Raw genomic sequence first — 18,718 nt, forward strand, 5'->3', positions numbered from 1 at the left:
CAAGAAGAGAAGGTAGTGCTTATGATCCCAAGCAGAAAAAAGTAAGTTTATCGCCTACAGCAATGCAGGCCAAAGAGAAATAAGTACTGTACACAGGGAGGCAGTGGCTCAGTGGGTAGTGCTTCCGCTTGGGGACCGGAGGGTTGCCGGTTCGAGCCCCTGCCGAAATGCCCCTGAGCAAGGCACCGCACCCTCAATTGCTCCCCCCTCTGCGTGGTAGGGTGGTAATGTAATGTAATGTAAGTCGCTTTGGATAAAAGCGTCTACCAAATGATCGTTATGTAATGTACTGTGTATTAGAGGAGCTATCCAGGGTGCTGAAAAGGAACACTGTATGCACTTAAGCCGTATTTGACTGCAGCCAAACATGAACCACAGTTGGCCTGCATGTGACAATAAAAGAAAATGATTCAAAATATAAAACTCACGTCCAGAGGAGAGTCTGGTTCATCCAGGATGCTCTTCTCACTCTGTATCCTCTGCATGGTTCCTGAACTGGGGTCCATTATCAGAATGTTTTGGGTCCCGGGTCCACTGAACTTACATTCACTCTTTCTGGAGTCAGTGGTCCTGCATGTGTCGTAATTGTACACATGTTGCAGAGTTCCTGTGCCCAGAGTGTCTGAGTAACGAGGTGGATAATATGGAATCACTGGCAGGTTGGAGTGATAGAATCGAGCCTGTCTCCATCTGTATATCTTCACTGATATGATGACAACCAAACACGTGATGAAGAGGAAGGAGACTACAGCCAAAGCCAACACTAAGTAAAAAGTCATGTTGTCGTTGTACTCCTTGTCGTGTGTAAAGTCAGTGAACTCAGACAGCACTTCAGGGAAGCTGTCCGCCACCGCCACGTTAACAATGACTGTAGCTGAACGAGAGGGCTGCCCGTTGTCCTCCACTATAACAGTCAGTCTTTGTTTCACAGCATCTTTATCAGTCACTTGGCGGATAGTTCTTATTTCTCCATTCTGTAAGCCCACTTCAAACAGCGCCCTGTCTGTGGCTTTCTGGAGTTTATAGGAGAGCCAGGCATTCTGTCCAGAGTCCACATCAACAGCCACCACTTTAGTGACCAGATAGCTCACATCTGCTGAACGAGGCACAATCTCAGCCACCAGAGAGCCTCCAGTCTGGACCGGATACAGAACCTGAGGGGGGTTGTCGTTCTGGTCCTGGATCATTAACCTCACAGTCACGTTGCTGCTGAGTGGAGGAGAGCCTCCATCCTGAGCTTTGACGGTGAATGTCAGTTGTTTGATTTGTTCATAATCAAACGAGCGCACAGCGTGTATCACTCCGCTCTCTCCATTTATAGAAACATATTCAGACAAGGGAGACCCTCCGATATTAATATCCTCCAGCATATAAGAAACTCGTGCGTTTTGGTTCTCATCGGGATCTTTAGCACCAACAGTGAGCACAGAAAAGCCAGGAGAGTTATTTTCTGGGATAAAAGCGTTGTAAACACGTTGCGTAAACACCGGAGCATTATCGTTCACGTCAGAGATCTTAAGATTAAAAGTTCTCTTGCTTGAGAGAGGAGGCGAGCCTGAGTCTGTGACCACTACACTGATGTTATAGTCAGACACAGATTCGCGATCTAATACAGTATCAGTCAGCAGTGTGTAATAATTTCTTAAATTAGATTTAATCTTGAAAGGTGCATTTTGTTCTATTCTACACGTAACTTGTCCGTTATCACCAGAATCAAGGTCCTTCACATTTATTATGCCAATAGTCGTGCCCGGAGGTGAATCCTCTGACACTGGACTGGAAAATGACATGACGCTTATGGTAGGAGCGTTGTCATTTACGTCAAGAACTTCAATCATCACGTTGCTCGAGTCTGTTAAACCTCCCTGATCTTTAGCATCGATTCTGAGCTCAAATTTCTTATCTTTTTCAAAGTCAATTGGACCAGAAACAGATAACACTCCGGTGGTTTGATCTAAAGATAACAGATCGGCTATATTACTTTTAATATTTGAAAACCAGTATGTGATATGTCCATTCGAGCCGCTATCTGTGTCTGTGGCATTCACGGTAATAATATTTGTTCCTATTACAGCGTTTTCCATCACTGTTGCCTTATAGAGTGACTGATTAAAAACAGGAGCATTATCATTTGCATCTATGACCTCTATATCTATATTTACTGTCCCAGATCTCTGTGGATTTCCACCGTCCACTGCTATGAGCTTTAAATGGAGGCGGGGGAACTCCTCTCGGTCTAAGGGCTTCTGCAGCACCATCTCAGCATATTTACTCCCGTCTCGACTTACATGTTGCTTTAAAACGAAATTATCATTTGGAGTCAAAACGTAGTTTTGTAGATCGTTATCACCAACATCCGGGTCCTCTGCATTGCCTAATGTAAATCGCGCCCCAAGGTTTGCTGACTCACTGATGTCTAAGACGATATCTGATTTCTTGAATACTGGAGGGTGATCGTTGATGTCTAACACTTCGATTGTTACGTGGTGCAGCTCCATCGGGTTTTCTAGAATCATTTCGAAGCTGAAACTGCAAGGTGTAACGTCTCCACACAGCTGCTCTCGATCTATTCTCTCATTCACGACCAAAATCCCTTTGTCTGCCTTCAGCTCGGTGTACTGCATGTTTTCTCCCGTCACGATGCGGGCCCGCCCAGAACGGAGCCTCTTTAGATCTAAACCGAGATCTTGTGCTACATTACCGATCAGAGATCCTTTCTTCATCTCCTCTGGAATGGAATACCGGATTTGGCCAGAAACGACGTTCAAACAAAAAAACAAAAGCAGTATGATCCGTGTAGGTCTGCGGCACAAGCGCCATTTGCCGAGTGGTTGCTGAAACGCCATGTTAGAGAAGAGAAATATCCGTCGACAAAAAGACACACCGGATCTAAATCGCACAATATCCTCTGCCCACGATCCGCTCAACACATACTAGACAAACGTTTCTACGCTCACTGAAACCTGAGGTCTGTGTTTCCTCTGAGCCAACATCAGTGATTCTATAGGGAGGATCCTTCACTACACAACAACAGCTGAGGCACACGTCAAATTATTGTTCAACAGCGTCACTTAGAGTTCAAAACGAGAACATCAAAAAGTTTCAAGGCAAATAATGGACTACATATTCAGTGAAAAACAAAAGCTTGAAATATTATATAATTATATCTATATACACAATAAAATCTTTGAATTTCAATAGTAAAACATAAATATATTGTTTGTAAAAACATAGCGTGCTGATCTACAAATGAATGCTTTCACAACTAAGTATGAAAATCACAATTATATTTGTTGTTGTCAATACTATTAACACCACAATATAGTTAATGAAATTGCTGAAATCGGAAACAAAACGAAGATCATAAACAAGAAGAGAAGGTAATGTTTATGTTCCCAAGCAGAAAAAAGTAAGTACAGTGCCTGCAGCAATGCAAGCCGAAGAGTATAAGAACTGTATAGTAGAAGAGCTATCCATGGTGCTGAAAAGGAACACTGTTGCACGGTACTTGACTGCAGACAAACATGAACCACAATTAGCCTGTATGTTATATCAAACAAAAAAATATTGAAAATATAAAACTATCAGTGCACCTCACCTCCAGAGGAGAGTCTGGTTCATCCAGGATGTTCTTCTCACTCTGTATCCTCTGCATGGTTCCTGAACTGGGATCCATTATCAGAATGTTCTGGGTACCGGGTCCACTGAACTTAAAGTCACTCTTTCTGGAGTCAGTGGTCCTGCATGTGTCGTAATTGTACACATGTTGCAGAGTTCCTGTGCCCAGAGTGTCTGAGTAACGAGGTGGATAATATGGAATCACTGGCAGGTTGGAGTGATAGAATCGAGCCTGTCTCCATCTGTATATCTTCACTGATATGATGACAACCAAACAAGTGATGAAGAGGAAGGACACTACAGCCAAAGCCAACACTAAGTAAAAAGTCATGTTGTCGTTGTACTCCTTGTCGTGTGTAAAGTCAGTGAACTCAGACAGCACTTCAGGGAAGCTGTCGGCCACCGCCACGTTAACAATGACTGTAGCTGAACGAGAGGGCTGCCCGTTGTCCTCCACTATAACAGTCAGTCTTTGTTTCACAACATCTTTATCAGTCACTTGGCGGATAGTTCTTATTTCTCCATTCTGTAAGCCCACTTCAAACAGCGCCCTGTCTGTGGCTTTCTGGAGTTTATAGGAGAGCCAGGCATTCTGTCCAGAGTCCACATCAACAGCCACCACTTTAGTGACCAGATAGCTCACATCTGCTGAACGAGGCACAATCTCAGCCACCAGAGAGCCTCCAGTCTGGACCGGATACAGAACCTGAGGGGGGTTGTCGTTCTGGTCCTGGATCATTAACTTCACGGTCACGTTGCTGCTGAGTGGAGGTGAGCCTCCATCCTGAGCTTTGACGGTGAATGTCAGTTGTTTGATTTGTTCATAATCAAATGAGCGCACTGCGTGTATCACTCCGCTCGCTCCATTTATTGAAACATATTCAGATAGAGGAGACCCTCCGATATTAATATCCTCCATCATATAAGAAACGCGGGCGTTTTGGTTCTCATCGGGATCATTAGCACCAACAGTGAGCACAGAAAAGCCAGGAGAGTTATTTTCTGGGATAAACGCGTTGTAGACACGTTGCGTAAACACCGGAGCATTATCGTTCACGTCAGAGATCTTTAGATGAAAAGTTTTCTTGCTTGAGAGAGGAGGCGAGCCTGCGTCTGTGACCACTACACTGATGTTATAGTCAGACACAGATTCGCGATCTAATACAGTATCAGTCAGCAGTGTGTAATAATTTCTTAAATTAGATTTAATCTTGAAAGGTGCATTCTGTTCTATTCTACAAGTAACTTGTCCATTATCACCTGAATCAAGGTCCTTCACATTTATTATGCCAATAGTCGTGCCCGGAGGTGAATCCTCTGACACTGGACTGGAGAATGACATGACGCTTATGGTAGGAGCGTTGTCATTTACGTCAAGAACTTCAATCATCACGTTGCTCGTGTCCGTTAAACCTCCCTGATCTTTAGCATCGATTCTAACCTCAAATTTCTTATCTTTTTCAAAGTCAATTGGACCAGAAACTGATAACACTCCAGTGGTTTGATCTATTCTTAATAGATCAGCTATATTGCCCTTCAGATTTGAAAGCGCATATGTTATATGTCCATTCGAGCCGCTATCTGCGTCTGTGGCGTTCACGGTAATAATGTTTGTTCCTATTGCTGCGTTTTCCATCACTGTTGCCTTATATATCGACTGATTAAAAACAGGAGCGTTATCATTCACATCTAATACTTCTATATCTATATTCACTGTGCCAGATCTCTGTGGATTTCCACCGTCCACTGCGACGAGCTTTAAGAGGAGGCGGGGGAACTCCTCTCGGTCTAAGGGCTTCTGCAGCACCATCTCAGCATATTTATCCCCATCTGGACTTACGTGCTGCTTTAGAACGAAATTATCATTTGGAGTTAAAACGTACTTTTGCAGATCATTATCACCAACATCCGGGTCTTCAGCGCTTTCCAATGTAAATCGCGCCCCAAGGTTTGCTGACTCACTGATGTCTAAGACAATATCTGATTTCTTGAATACTGGAGGGTGATCGTTGATGTCTAACACTTCGATTGTTACGTGGTGCAGCTCCATCGGGTTTTCTAGAATCATTTCGAAGCTGAAACTGCAAGGTGTAACGTCTCCACACAGCTGCTCTCGATCTATTCTCTCATTCACGACCAAAATCCCTTTGTCTGCCTTCAGCTCGGTGTACTGCATGTTTTCTCCCGTCACGATGCGGGCCCGCCCAGAACGGAGCCTCTTTAGATCTAAACCGAGATCTTGTGCTACATTACCGATCAGAGATCCTTTCTTCATCTCCTCTGGAATGGAATACCGGATTTGGCCAGAAACGACGTTCAAACAAAAAAACAAAAGCAGTATGATCCGTGTAGGTCCGCGGTACAAGCGCCATTTGTCGAGTGGTTGCTGAAACGCCATGTTAGAGAAGAGAAATATCCGTCGACGAAAAGACAAACAGGATCAAAATCGTTCAATATCCTCTGCCCACGAACCACTCAACAAACAGAAGAAATACGTTACTCCGCTCACAGAAACCTGAGGTCTGTGTTTCCTCTGAGCCAACATCAGTGATTTTATAGGGAGGATCCTTCACTATACAACAACAGCTGAGGCACACGTTAAATTATTGTTCAACAGCGTCACTTAGAGTTCAAAACGTGAACATCAAAGGTTTCAAGTTACAAAAAAGGACGTGATTCTTAGGGGAAATCAAAAGCTACACATATCTACAAAATCTATGCATATATTATTTAACTATATATATATATATGCTAAAATCTTCAATTATAATACGTTTATTTGCTGTTTTTTAAAATCATTGACTGTTCATGTAGAAAGGAATAGTTTCAAAACTAGGTATGAAATCACTATTATTTGTCTTGTTGTTGTTAGTATTATTGTAAGTGTTATTACAACAATATTAATGATACAATTGGTGCAATTGAAAAGAAGAAGATCCCAAAAATTTTGAGAAGAAGTGTTTCTGATCCTAAAGGTAAAGTTAGTATATCTACAGCATTGCAAGCTGAAGAGTCAATCATATAGTCTGTCCATGGTGCTGAACAGAACCACTAGTCCCACTTCATGCACTACATCCATGTTTCATAGCCACCAAAATATAGCACAATTAGCCTGAGTATTATATCAAATTAACAAAGACTGAAAATATAAAACTATCTGCACCTCACCTCCAGAGGAGAGTCTGGTTCATCCAGGATGCTCTTCTCACTCTGTATCCTCTGCATGGTTCCTGAACTGGGGTCCATTATCAGAATGTTCTGGGTACCGGGTCCAATGACCTTAAAGTCACTCTTTCTGGAGTCAGTGGTCCTGCATGTGTCGTAATTGTACACATGTTGCAGAGTTCCTGTGCCCAGAGTGTCTGAGTAACGAGGTGGATAATATGGAATCACTGGCAGGTTGGAGTGATAGAATCGAGCCTGTCTCCATCTGTATATCTTCACTGATATGATGACAACCAAACAAGTGATGAAGAGGAAGGAAACTACAGCCAAAGCCAACACCAAGTAAAAAGTCATGTTGTCGTTGTACTCCTTGTCGTGTGTAAAGTCAGTGAACTCAGACAGCACTTCAGGGAAGCTGTCCGCCACCGCCACGTTAACAATGACTGTAGCTGAACGAGAGGGCTGCCCGTTGTCCTCCACTATAACAGTCAGTCTTTGTTTCACAGCATCTTTATCAGTCACTTGGCGGATAGTTCTTATTTCTCCATTCTGTAAGCCCACTTCAAACAGCGCCCTGTCTGTGGCTTTCTGGAGTTTATAGGAGAGCCAGGCATTCTGTCCAGAGTCCACATCAACAGCCACCACTTTAGTGACCAGATAGCTCACATCTGCTGAACGAGGCACAATCTCAGCCACCAGAGAGCCTCCAGTCTGGACCGGATACAGAACCTGAGGGGGGTTGTCGTTCTGGTCCTGGATCGTTACTTTCACGGTCACGTTGGTGCTGAGTGGAGGAGAGCCTCCATCCTGAGCTTTGACGGTGAATGTCAGTTGTTTGATTTGTTCGTAATCAAATGAGCGCACTGCGTGAATCACTCCGCTTTCTGCATTTATAGAAACATATTCAGACAGAGTAGACCCACTGAAATTAATGTTCTCTAGCATATAAGAAACGCGGGCGTTTTGATTTTCATCGGGATCTTCAGCCGTTACCCTGACAACAGAAACGCCTGGAGAGTTATTTTCTGTTACAAACGCGTTGTAAGCACGCTGTGTAAACACCGGGGCGTTATCGTTCACGTCAGATACCTTCAGGTGAAACGTTTTTCTAGATGAGAGATGAGGCGAGCCCGCGTCTGTGGCTATAACAGTGATGTTAAAGTCAGAGACAGTTTCACGATCCAACACAGAATCTGTCACTAATGTGTAGTAGCTTCTCAGATTAGATGTGATTTTGAAAGGTGCACCTCGTTCTTGTCTACAACTCACGTGTCCGTTATCTCCAGAGTCGAGGTCTTTAATGTTAATGATGCCAATCGTGGTGCCCACAGGTGAATCCTCTGACACGGGGCTGCTAAACGACATGACGCTTATGATGGGCGCATTATCATTGACATCCGTTACTTCTATTACCAACCTGCTAGAATCAGTTAACCCTCCGTGATCTTTCGCCTCAATCCTAAACTCGAACTTCTTGTCCTTTTCGTAATCAATCGGCCCTCGCACTGCAATCACTCCCGTGTTCTCATCGATGGAAAATATATCAACACCGCTGTTCTGATCTGAGAAATAATACGTCACAATACTATTTAGGCCATGATCCGCATCACTGGCGTTAACAGTGGTGACATAAGTATCTATAGGAGAGTTCTCCATTACAGTCGCTTTGTATACTAACTGACTAAAGACGGGTGCATTGTCATTGTTATCAAGGATCGTGATATCTATATTTACTGTACCAGATTTTTGCGGAGTTCCACCGTCTACAGCTATGAGCTTTAGAGACAGATTCGGGTGCTTCTCTCTGTCTAATGGCGTCTGGAGCATCATCTCTGGATATTTCTTTCCATCTGCATTAGCGTTTTGCTTCAGAACAAAATGCTCATTCTGCGTTAAGATGTATTCCTTCAGTCCATTCACACCCACATCTGGGTCTTCTGCCCTCGCCAGTGAAAAACGGGCCCCACTACTCGCAGACTCGCTGATTTCAAGAAGTATGCTGTTTCTTTTAAACGTCGGCGAATGATCGTTTATATCCGTGATTTCAACAGTGACCTGGTGCAATTCCACGGGATTTTCTAGAATCACCTCGAAACTGAAGCTGCACGGTGTGACGTCTCCACAAAGCTGCTCTCGGTCTATCCTCTCGTTCACGACTAGAGTGCCTTTGTCCGTCTGCAGCTCCGTGTACCGATTCTCCCCTTCGTTCACGATGCGGGCCCGGCCAGAGCGAAGCCGTTTCAGGTCCAAGCCCAGATCTTGTGCTACGTTACCGATGAGGGAGCCCTTCCTCATCTCCTCCGGTACAGAATAACGAATATGTCCGTCGACCATATAGCTGAGATGAAAAAGAAGGAACGGCAGCAACCATTTCTGCCCGCAGCCAAAGAGCCATTTAAAGCACCGGGAGTAAGCCATTACGACGGGATCCGTGCTTCCAAGCGGTCTCAGCGTCTTTTCACGGGAAAGTGCGGGTCGATGGTGCTGATGCCGAGTCTTTGTTTGAAAATATCTAGAAGAACGCGAGTCTGTTTCCCTCGAGCCAAACCTACCAAACACTGCACTATTCTCTCTCACACGCAGGCGTTAAAGGGAGGACGTTCACCATGTAACGTGTGGACATTTATGATTGGCCAACAGCGTCCCTCAGAGTCTAAAAGCAGTAAAAGCAGGTGACTATGTGAAATAAAAATCACTCAACAATCATTCTCACTGCTGGATATAACTTGTGACCCATTAACGTCAACATAAATTAAGGCAAAATAGCAAATTCATCTTACTATTACAATTATGTGGTTTCATTCCGAAAATGTGATGTGAAAAAAACACAGATAAGAAATTGGTGTTTCAAAAATATTCATTTGTAACGTTAGATAGGCTTCATAACGTGCAGGGAAATATTAATTTAAGCGTGTACAGTTTAACTCACCTCTAGAGGAGAGTCTGGTTCATCCAGGATGCTCTTCTCACTCTGTATCCTCTGCATGGTTCCTGCAGCACTGGGGTCCATTATCAGGACGTTCTGACCGAACTTAAAGTCACTCTTTCTGGAGTCAGTGGTCCTGCATGTGTCGTAATTGTACACATGTTGCAGAGTTCCTGTGCCCAGAGTGTCTGAGTAACGAGGTGGATAATATGGAATCACTGGCAGGTTGGAGTGATAGAATCGAGCCTGTCTCCATCTGTATATCTTCACTGATATGATGACAACCAAACAAGTGATGAAGAGGAAGGACACTACAGCCAAAGCCAACACTAAGTAAAAAGTCATGTTGTCGTTGTACTCCTTGTCGTGTGTAAAGTCAGTGAACTCAGACAGCACTTCAGGGAAGCTGTCCGCCACCGCCACGTTAACAATGACTGTAGCTGAACGAGAGGGCTGCCCGTTGTCCTCCACTATAACAGTCAGTCTTTGTTTCACAGCATCTTTATCAGTCACTTGGCGGATAGTTCTTATTTCTCCATTCTGTAAGCCCACTTCAAACAGCGCCCTGTCTGTGGCTTTCTGGAGTTTATATGAGAGCCAGGCATTCTGTCCAGAGTCCACATCAACAGCCACCACTTTAGTGACCAGATAGCTCACATCTGCTGAACGAGGCACAATCTCAGCCACCAGAGAGCCTCCAGTCTGGACTGGATACAGAACCTGAGGGGGGTTGTCGTTCTGGTCCTGGATCGTTACTCTCACACTCACGTTGCTGCTGAGTGGAGGAGAGCCTCCATCCTGAGCTTTGACGCAGAACTTAAAGTCTTTGATCTGCTCGTAATCAAAAGAGCGCACAGCGTGGATGACTCCGTTTTCAGCGTTTACAGAGAAATATTGAGAGACTGGAGAACCACCTATCTCAGTCTCTTCTAAAATGTAGGAAATACGGGCATTTTGGTTTTCATCTAGATCCTTTGCCGTAACCTTTAGCACAGACACTCCAGGGGAGTTATTCTCAGACACTGACGCGCTGAAAAAACGTTGTGGAAACGCTGGAGCATTGTCATTGACATCTGACACCTTTAGATAGAAGGTTTTCTTACTGGAGAGGGGAGGCGATCCTGCGTCAGAGGCAACTACAGTAATGTTACACTCCGACAGGGTTTCACGATCTAACACACCCTCAGTTATCAATGCGTAATAATTCCTCACGTTTGATTTGATTTGAAATGGAACGCTCCCCTCTATCGTGCAGCTTACTTGTCCGTTTCTACCCGAATCAAGGTCTTTTACGTTAATTATGCCAACAGTTGTACCAGGCGGAGAATCCTCTGACACCGGACTGGCGAATGACATCACGTTAATGACCGGTGCGTTGTCGTTTACATCGATCACCTCGATTTCTACTTTGCTTGAATCTGTTAGTCCTCCTTGATCTTTAGCATCGATTCCTAACTCAATCTTCTTATCTTTTTCGAAATCGATTTCCTTGGCAACAGTTATTCTTCCAGTGGCTTCATCTATATCAAACATATCCGCTATATTTACCTTTAATTTGGAAAATGAATACGTCACTTGTCCGTTGGAGCCGCTATCTACGTCGCTTGCATTCACAGTAACAACATAGGTGCCTTTAGGTGCATGTTCCATCACCGTGGCCTTATACACTGATTGATTAAACACGGGCGCGTTATCATTAGCATCTAGGATGTTTATTTCTATATTTACTGTACCAGATCTCTGCGGATCTCCGCCATCCACAGCCAGCAGCTTCAGCGACAGGCGTGGCTCTTCCTCTCTGTCTAACGGCTTTTGAAGCACCATTTCGGCGTGTCTACCACCGTCTGGACTTACACGTTGTTTCAAAACAAAATTATCGTTTGGAGTCAGGATATAGTTCTGGAGGCCGTTTTCGCCAACATCTGCGTCATCCGCACTCTCTAGAACAAAACGGGATCCGAGCGCTGCTGACTCACTGATATCAAATTGCAAACGAGTGTTTTGAAAAGTGGGGACGTTGTCATTTACATCCAATATCTCTATGGTGACGGGATGTAGCTCCATTGGTTTTTCCAGTAAGATTTCAAATGTAAAGCTACACGGTGTTACGTCGCCGCACAGCTGCTCTCGGTCCATCCGTTCATTCACCACTAGAATCCCTTTGTCTGTCTTCAGCTCGGTGTACTGAACGTTCTCTCCGGTTACAATACGAGCGCGGCCAGAACGGAGCCTGTTTAGATCCAACCCGAGATCCTGTGCGACGTTACCGATGAGAGAACCTTTCCTCATCTCCTCCGGGATTGAATACCGAATCTGTCCGTCTGCTAGACTCAGAAACACAAGTGGAAAAATAAATGTGCAGAGTGTCCGCTGCAGTCGCCATCTTACACATTCGTCGCTGTGATGTGTTGTAAACGCCATGTGAATAAAGCTCACAAAGAACAGAATAGAGACGTCAATTCTGCGAAGAAAGAGCGTAAATCCCGGTACTTTTGAAGGAAGTCCTGCAAGTAAAATCGACTGATTCACCGTTGAGCTCCAGCTTGTGTCAAAGCCAGATTGTATAAAGGTCTGATACGCAGAGCCACGGGAGGAACAACACCGCCTCAAAGACACAACAGCATTTATTTCCCAGGCAACAGCGTCACTTAGAGTCTAAAATGGTGAACATGACCAACCAGGAAACTAAATACAACTAAGACAGCGTTTGAGTGGTTTGCGTGTTGTTTTTATATCAACAAATCATTTGTGTGAACTACAAAAAATAACAAATGCTTAATTTGAATGATTGAAAGATTTGAAAAAAATAAACGACTACAATAAAACAAATTAGACATCAGGCAATAGTATGGCTTTCCATTTTAGGAAGCTTTTAACAAATTGACAAAAATCATCATTGAACGTCAAAAAGCAGTGTTGAATATGTCTCCATTCTGTTGTAATGAAATCACCATAAACGAATCCTTGACTAAGCAAATCTACCTTGAGGAGTTGCTGAGTCTTGGTTAAGCAATGGGGAAAAACGGATAAAACAAGAACAAACGACGACGACGACGACAACAACAACAACAACAGCAGGGGTAGATATTACCACAGATGCTATTTGTTCCTCTCATATATAGAAGCTGTGAGTCTATGTTTCTTGGTGTAACAACAACAGCAACAGTGTGACATCAAATATAAGAAAGGGAGCAGCAGCAGAGAGACGACAGAGCACCTCAGCTCAATGACATCATTTCAGCACCACGGTGAGCGACGTGGCAAACTCGCATGTTTGTACGCCTGACTGCAGTTACTAAGTATGTACCATTGTCCTATTAGCAATAACATGAACAAAGAAAAGTATTTAAAAAAAGAAGCTTCGTTTGTTTCCAGCAGCAACAGCATGAGGTGAAACCAGAAAATACACCGTGTTTCCTGACATGAAACAAAGCCACACTAGAATCCCAATGAGCTCTAAACAATTTGTATACACTTCACCTTCAAAACACAGCATCACAAGATAGCAACTATTTGATGTACAAAAAATACCGATTCTGTTAGATGCAAGTTTTTTTCAAAAACACCATGAATAAAAGTCTCTCACCTCTAGAGGAGAGTCTGGTTCATCCAGGATGCTCTTCTCACTCTGTATCCTCTGCATGGTTCCTGTGGCACTGGGATCCATTATCAGGACGTTCTGACCGAACTTAAAGTCACTCTTTCTGGAGTCAGTGGTCCTGCATGTGTCGTAATTGTACACATGTTGCAGAGTTCCTGTGCCCAGAGTGTCTGAGTAACGAGGTGGATAATATGGAATCACTGGCAGGTTGGAATGATAGAATCGAGCCTGTCTCCATCTGTATATCTTCACTGATATGATGACAACTAAACACGTGATGAAGAGGAAGGACACTACAGCCAAAGCCAACACTAAGTAAAAAGTCATGTTGTCGTTGTACTCCTTGTCGTGTGTAAAGTCAGTGAACTCAGACAGCACTTCAGGGAAGCTGTCCGCCACCGCCACGTTAACAATGACTGTAGCTGAACGAGAGGGCTGCCCGTTGTCCTCCACTATAACAGTCAGTCTTTGTTTCACAGCATCTTTATCAGTCACTTGGCGGATAGTTCTTATTTCTCCATTCTGTAAGCCCACTTCAAACAGCGCCCTGTCTGTGGCTTTCTGGAGTTTATAGGAGAGCCAGGCATTCTGTCCAGAGTCCACATCAACAGCCACCACTTTAGTGACCAGATAGCTCACATCTGCTGAACGAGGCACAATCTCAGCCACCACAGAGCCTCCAGTCTGGACCGGATACAGAACCTGAGGGGGGTTGTCGTTCTGGTCCTGGATCGTTACTGTCACACTCACGTTGCTGCTGAGTGGAGGAGAGCCTCCATCCTGAGCTTTGACGCAGAACTTAAAGTCTTTGATCTGCTCGTAATCAAAAGAGCGCACAGCGTGGATGACTCCGTTTTCAGCGTTTACAGAGAAATATTGAGAGACTGGAGAACCACCTATCTCAGACTCTTCTAAAATGTAGGAAATACGGGCATTTTGGTTTTCATCTAGATCCTTTGCCGTAACCTTTAGCACAGACACCCCAGGGGAGTTATTCTCAGACACTGACGCGCTGAAAAAACGTTGTGGAAACGCTGGAGCATTGTCATTGACATCTGACACCTTTAGATAGAAGGTTTTCTTACTGGAGAGGGGAGGCGATCCTGCGTCAGAGGCAACTACAGTAATGTTACACTCCGACAGGGTTTCACGATCTAACACACCCTCAGTTATCAATGCGTAATAATTCCTCACGTTTGATTTGATTTGAAATGGAACGCTCCCCTCTATCGTGCAGCTTACTTGTCCGTTTCTACCCGAATCAAGGTCTTTAACGTTAATTATGCCAACAGTTGTACCAGGGGGAGAATCCTCTGACACCGGACTGGCGAATGACATCACGTTAATGACAGGTGCGTTGTCGTTTACATCGATCACCTCGATTTCTACTTTGCTTGAATCTGTTAGTCCTCCTTGATCTTTCGCTTCGATTCTCAACTCAATTTTCTTGTCTTTTTCAAAATCGATTTCATTGACAACAGTTATTCTCCCAGTGGCTTCATCTATATCAAACATCTCCGCGATATTTACCTTTGATTTGGAAAATGAATACGTCACTTGTCCGTATGGGCCGCTATCTACGTCGCTTGCATTCACAGTAACAATAAAGGTGCCTTTAGGCGCATTTTCCATTACAGTGGCCTTATACACTGATTGATTAAACACGGGAGCGTTATCATTAGCATCTAGGATGTTTATTTCTATATTTACTGTACCAGATCTCTGCGGATCTCCGCCATCCACAGCCAGCAGCTTCAGCGACAGGCGTGGCTCTTCCTCTCTGTCTAACGATTTTTGAAGCACCATTTCGGCGTGTCTACCACCGTCCGGACTCACATGTTGTTTCAAAATAAAATTATCGTTTGGAGTCAGGATATAGTTCTGGAGGCCGTTTTCGCCAACATCTGCGTCATCCGCACTCTCTAGAACAAAACGGGATCCGAGCGCTGCTGACTCACTGATATCAAATTGTAAACGAGTGTTTTGAAAAGTGGGGACGTTGTCATTTACATCCAATATCTCTATGGTGACGGGATGTAGCTCCATTGGTTTTTCCAGTAAGATTTCAAATGTAAAGCTACACGGTGTTACGTCGCCGCACAGCTGCTCTCGGTCCATCCGTTCATTCACCACTAGAATCCCTTTGTCTGTCTTCAGCTCGGTGTACTGAACGTTCTCTCCGGTTACAATACGAGCGCGGCCAGAACGGAGCCTGTTTAGATCCAACCCGAGATCCTGTGCGACGTTACCGATGAGAGAACCTTTCCTCATCTCCTCCGGGATTGAATACCGAATCTGTCCGTCTGCTAGACTCAGAAACACAAGTGGAAAAATAAATGTGCAGAGTGTCCGCTGCAGTCGCCATCTTACACATTCGTCGCTGTGATGTGTTGTAAACGCCATGTGAATAAAGCTCACAAAGAACAGAATAGAGACGTCAATTCTGCGAAGAAAGAGCGTAAATCCCGGTACTTTTGAAGGAAGTCCTGCAAGTAAAATCGACTGATTCACCGTTGAGCTCCAGCTTGTGTCAAAGCCAGATTGTATAAAGGTCTGATACGCAGAGCCACGGGAGGAACAACACCGCCTCAAAGGAACAGCAGCATTTATTTCCCCAGACAACAGCGTCACTTAGAGTCTAAAATGGTGAACATGACCAACCAGGAAACTAAATACAACTAAGACAGCGTTTGAGTGGTTTGCGTGTTGTTTTTATATCAACAAATCATTTGTGTGAACTACAAAAAATAACAAATGCGTAATTTGTGATTGAAAGATTTGAAAAAAACAAACGACTAGAATAAAACAAATTAGACATCAGGCAACACTATGGCTTTCCATTTTAGGAAGCTTTTAACAAATTGACAAAAATCATTATTGAACGTCAAAAGGCAGTATTGAATATGTCTCTATTCTGTTGTAATGAAATCACCATAAACGAATAAACGAATCCTTGACTAAGCAAATCTGCCCTGAGGAGTTGTTGAGTCTTGGTTAAGCAGTGGGGGAAAACGTTTAACACAAGAACACAAGACCAAACAACAACAACAACAGCAGGGGTAGATATTACCACAGATGCTATTTGTTCCTCTCATATATAGAAGCTATGACTCTATGTCTCTTGGTGTTACAACAACAGCAACAGTGTGACATTAAATATAAGAAAGGGAGCAGCAGCAGAGAGACGACAGAGCGCCTCAGCTCAATGACAACATTTCAGCACCACGGAGAGCGACGTGGCAAACTCGCCTGTTTGTACGCCTGACTGCAGTTACTAAGAATGTACCATTGTCCTTTTAGCAATAACATCAACTAAGAAAAGTTTAAGAAAAAGGAGCTTTGTTTGTTTCCAGCAGCAACTGCATAAGGTGTAACCTGAAAATACATCAAGCATCAAATCTTCACAAGTATCAAATACGTTTAGTCCCGCTTTCTGCTCACAAACCAGTCTATTTTCTTCACCGAGGGGTGGTTACGTTGTGTCTCAGCAGCATGATGATGAAATCAACAGTCCGCTTAGCCAACAGCACCACCACCAGTGACAGAATGAAACAACACAATCCTGGAAATGCATGTGTTGATCGATGCATGTATTCATCGAATAAGACAACCTTAGACTGCGTACAAATAGTGATCTCTGACAAAGTAGACATGATTGAAAAGGGAGCACGACTATGACAGTTCAAGAGGCATAGATGTATCATTTTGCAAGAAGTGAGCAATAATGAAATGTCGCATTCATTAGGATTAAGATGTGATTTAATAATCATAGCGAATTTCATAAAAGCTCATATGATTCACAACAATTGCACACATGCCTTCCAGTTCTCTCCAAAAGCCCGATAGTTGCACATAAACAGTGACTACTGAAAATGTCTGAAAATGTTGCTTATTAAGAGTCCACACGTGTAATAATTCTAATGATGTCACATACACTGAGATGGTAAATGTAAACGAGAGGTTTCAGCAGAAATTGCGCAAAGAATCAAACCGCAAACTGCCTGTGCTCTCTCTGTGCTGATATAATGTGTGTGAGTCCAGTGACCTACATTTGAGCTCCCAGTGCGAAACAACTGCAGCACTCGCCTATGTAGGCCAGAAACGACATTGAATATTAATGGAATCTCACAGCTGCAGCGTTATTCTCCTTTGACATTAGCGTGGATCCATGGAGATTATGGATAAAGCGATGATGATTAATGATATATTGATGCATCTAGTAATTATTATAATGCTTGGTAGTGAACATCTGCATCAGAATGTATTTATTTTGCAACAACCCGTAACACTCTGCTTTACTCAGAAAGGATGACTACTGCACAGCAAACACAGATTATACATGTTCATAGAGTGTAAAGTTCATATAGTCAAAAGATTGGCAGCAACACATACAAATAAGACCACACTGCTACATGTGTGTGTGTGTGTGTGTGTGTGTGTGTGTGTGTGTGTGTGTGTGTGTGTGTGTGTGTGTGTGTGTGTGTTTGTGTTTGAGTTAGATTAGTTTGTGGCGTCGATGATGATGTAATGTCGGCACTGTGTGTGATGTCTGAGAGAAAATCAAAATCGAAATTGTCTTACCTGAAGGGACGAGAAGGGAGGGTCATCAATGTAGTGCACCAAGAAAAGAGAAGAGAAGAGGAGACAGTTAGTGCTGCTTCTGGATTAAAAGTCTCAATAAAAGAGAAATTACACACAGATTCATCACAGCTGATCCAAAACGTTGCTTCAGATGCTTCTTTCCTTGTGAATTACATGATTTAGCCTTCCTTGGTCTTCTACCAAGACATTGGGATGTTGGGTATTCACACACAGACAGACAGACAGACAGACAGACAGACAGACAGACAGACAGACAGACAGACAGACAGACAGACAGACAGACAGACAGACAGACAGACAGACAGACAGACAGACACACACACACACACACACACACAGCTGTGATATGAAAAACATGCAGGATTTCACATTGCATCTCTTTGGATAAAACTTTACTGCCATGACACAGTGACAGGCAACAAAACACAATAGCTACAACACAGATACACACTCACACAAAATCATAATTATTAAAGAAGACAACAACCAACCTGAGAGAAGCTCAGAAGTGCTGTTTCAGCTATATTAAACTTCCCCTGCCACATTGTATATCTGCTGCTGTCTGCAAAAATTATATCTTCCATTAAGTGGTCCAGATGACCGGAATAGAACACTAGATTTTCTATTTCTGTCGTCGAAGGAAATACACTTTGAGTGAGTTTTGAAAGGTTCTGTGCAAGTTTCAGGCCAGTTGTTTTTAACCGTTAGTGATGTATTATTCATACTGCATGTTAAAAAAGAGCTTTTCTTTGGTTGTTAAACAAGAGTTCTCATGTACTGATTCTTTTTTTACCTGCTGGTCGTCA

General features: G+C 43.5%; 5 protein-coding genes across 5 annotated transcripts; all 5 read right to left on the bottom strand.

Annotated features, from left to right (window-relative positions):
- Positions 1-410: 410 nt before the first annotated feature.
- Positions 411-2,846, bottom strand: LOC143011818 (protocadherin gamma-A7-like). Its single transcript, XM_076164819.1, has 2 exons — positions 2,470-2,846; positions 411-1,191 (listed from the first exon to the last, which is right to left on the bottom strand). Exons 1-2 carry the CDS (start codon positions 2,844-2,846, stop codon positions 411-413), a joined length of 1,158 nt encoding a protein of 385 aa, XP_076020934.1.
- Positions 2,847-3,325: 479 nt separating this feature from the next.
- Positions 3,326-6,016, bottom strand: LOC143011819 (protocadherin gamma-A4-like). Its single transcript, XM_076164820.1, has 3 exons — positions 5,642-6,016; positions 3,599-4,360; positions 3,326-3,337 (listed from the first exon to the last, which is right to left on the bottom strand). The coding sequence occupies exons 1-3, from the start codon at positions 6,014-6,016 to the stop codon at positions 3,326-3,328; spliced, it is 1,149 nt and encodes a 382-aa protein (XP_076020935.1).
- Positions 6,017-6,771: 755 nt separating this feature from the next.
- On the bottom strand, positions 6,772-9,230 carry LOC143011820 (protocadherin gamma-A5-like). Its single transcript, XM_076164821.1, has one exon. The coding sequence runs from the start codon at positions 9,199-9,201 to the stop codon at positions 6,772-6,774; it is 2,430 nt and encodes an 809-aa protein (XP_076020936.1). The 5' UTR covers positions 9,202-9,230.
- A 473-nt stretch (positions 9,231-9,703) lies between these two features.
- On the bottom strand, positions 9,704-12,130 carry LOC143011821 (protocadherin gamma-A1-like). The gene has a single exon (XM_076164823.1). The coding sequence runs from the start codon at positions 12,128-12,130 to the stop codon at positions 9,704-9,706; it is 2,427 nt and encodes an 808-aa protein (XP_076020938.1).
- Positions 12,131-13,165: 1,035 nt separating this feature from the next.
- On the bottom strand, positions 13,166-16,963 carry LOC143011822 (protocadherin gamma-A2-like). The gene is made up of 4 exons (XM_076164824.1): positions 16,936-16,963; positions 16,445-16,511; positions 13,296-15,621; positions 13,166-13,189 (listed from the first exon to the last, which is right to left on the bottom strand). Exons 1-4 carry the CDS (start codon positions 16,961-16,963, stop codon positions 13,166-13,168), a joined length of 2,445 nt encoding a protein of 814 aa, XP_076020939.1.
- Positions 16,964-18,718: the final 1,755 nt, after the last annotated feature.

Source organism: Genypterus blacodes, unplaced genomic scaffold (assembly GCF_046128005.1).
Source record: "Genypterus blacodes isolate CSIRO-AG114 ecotype Tasmania unplaced genomic scaffold, CSIRO-AGI_Gbla_v1 ptg000139l_1, whole genome shotgun sequence".
Classification (NCBI taxonomy): Eukaryota; Metazoa; Chordata; class Actinopteri; order Ophidiiformes; family Ophidiidae; genus Genypterus; species Genypterus blacodes.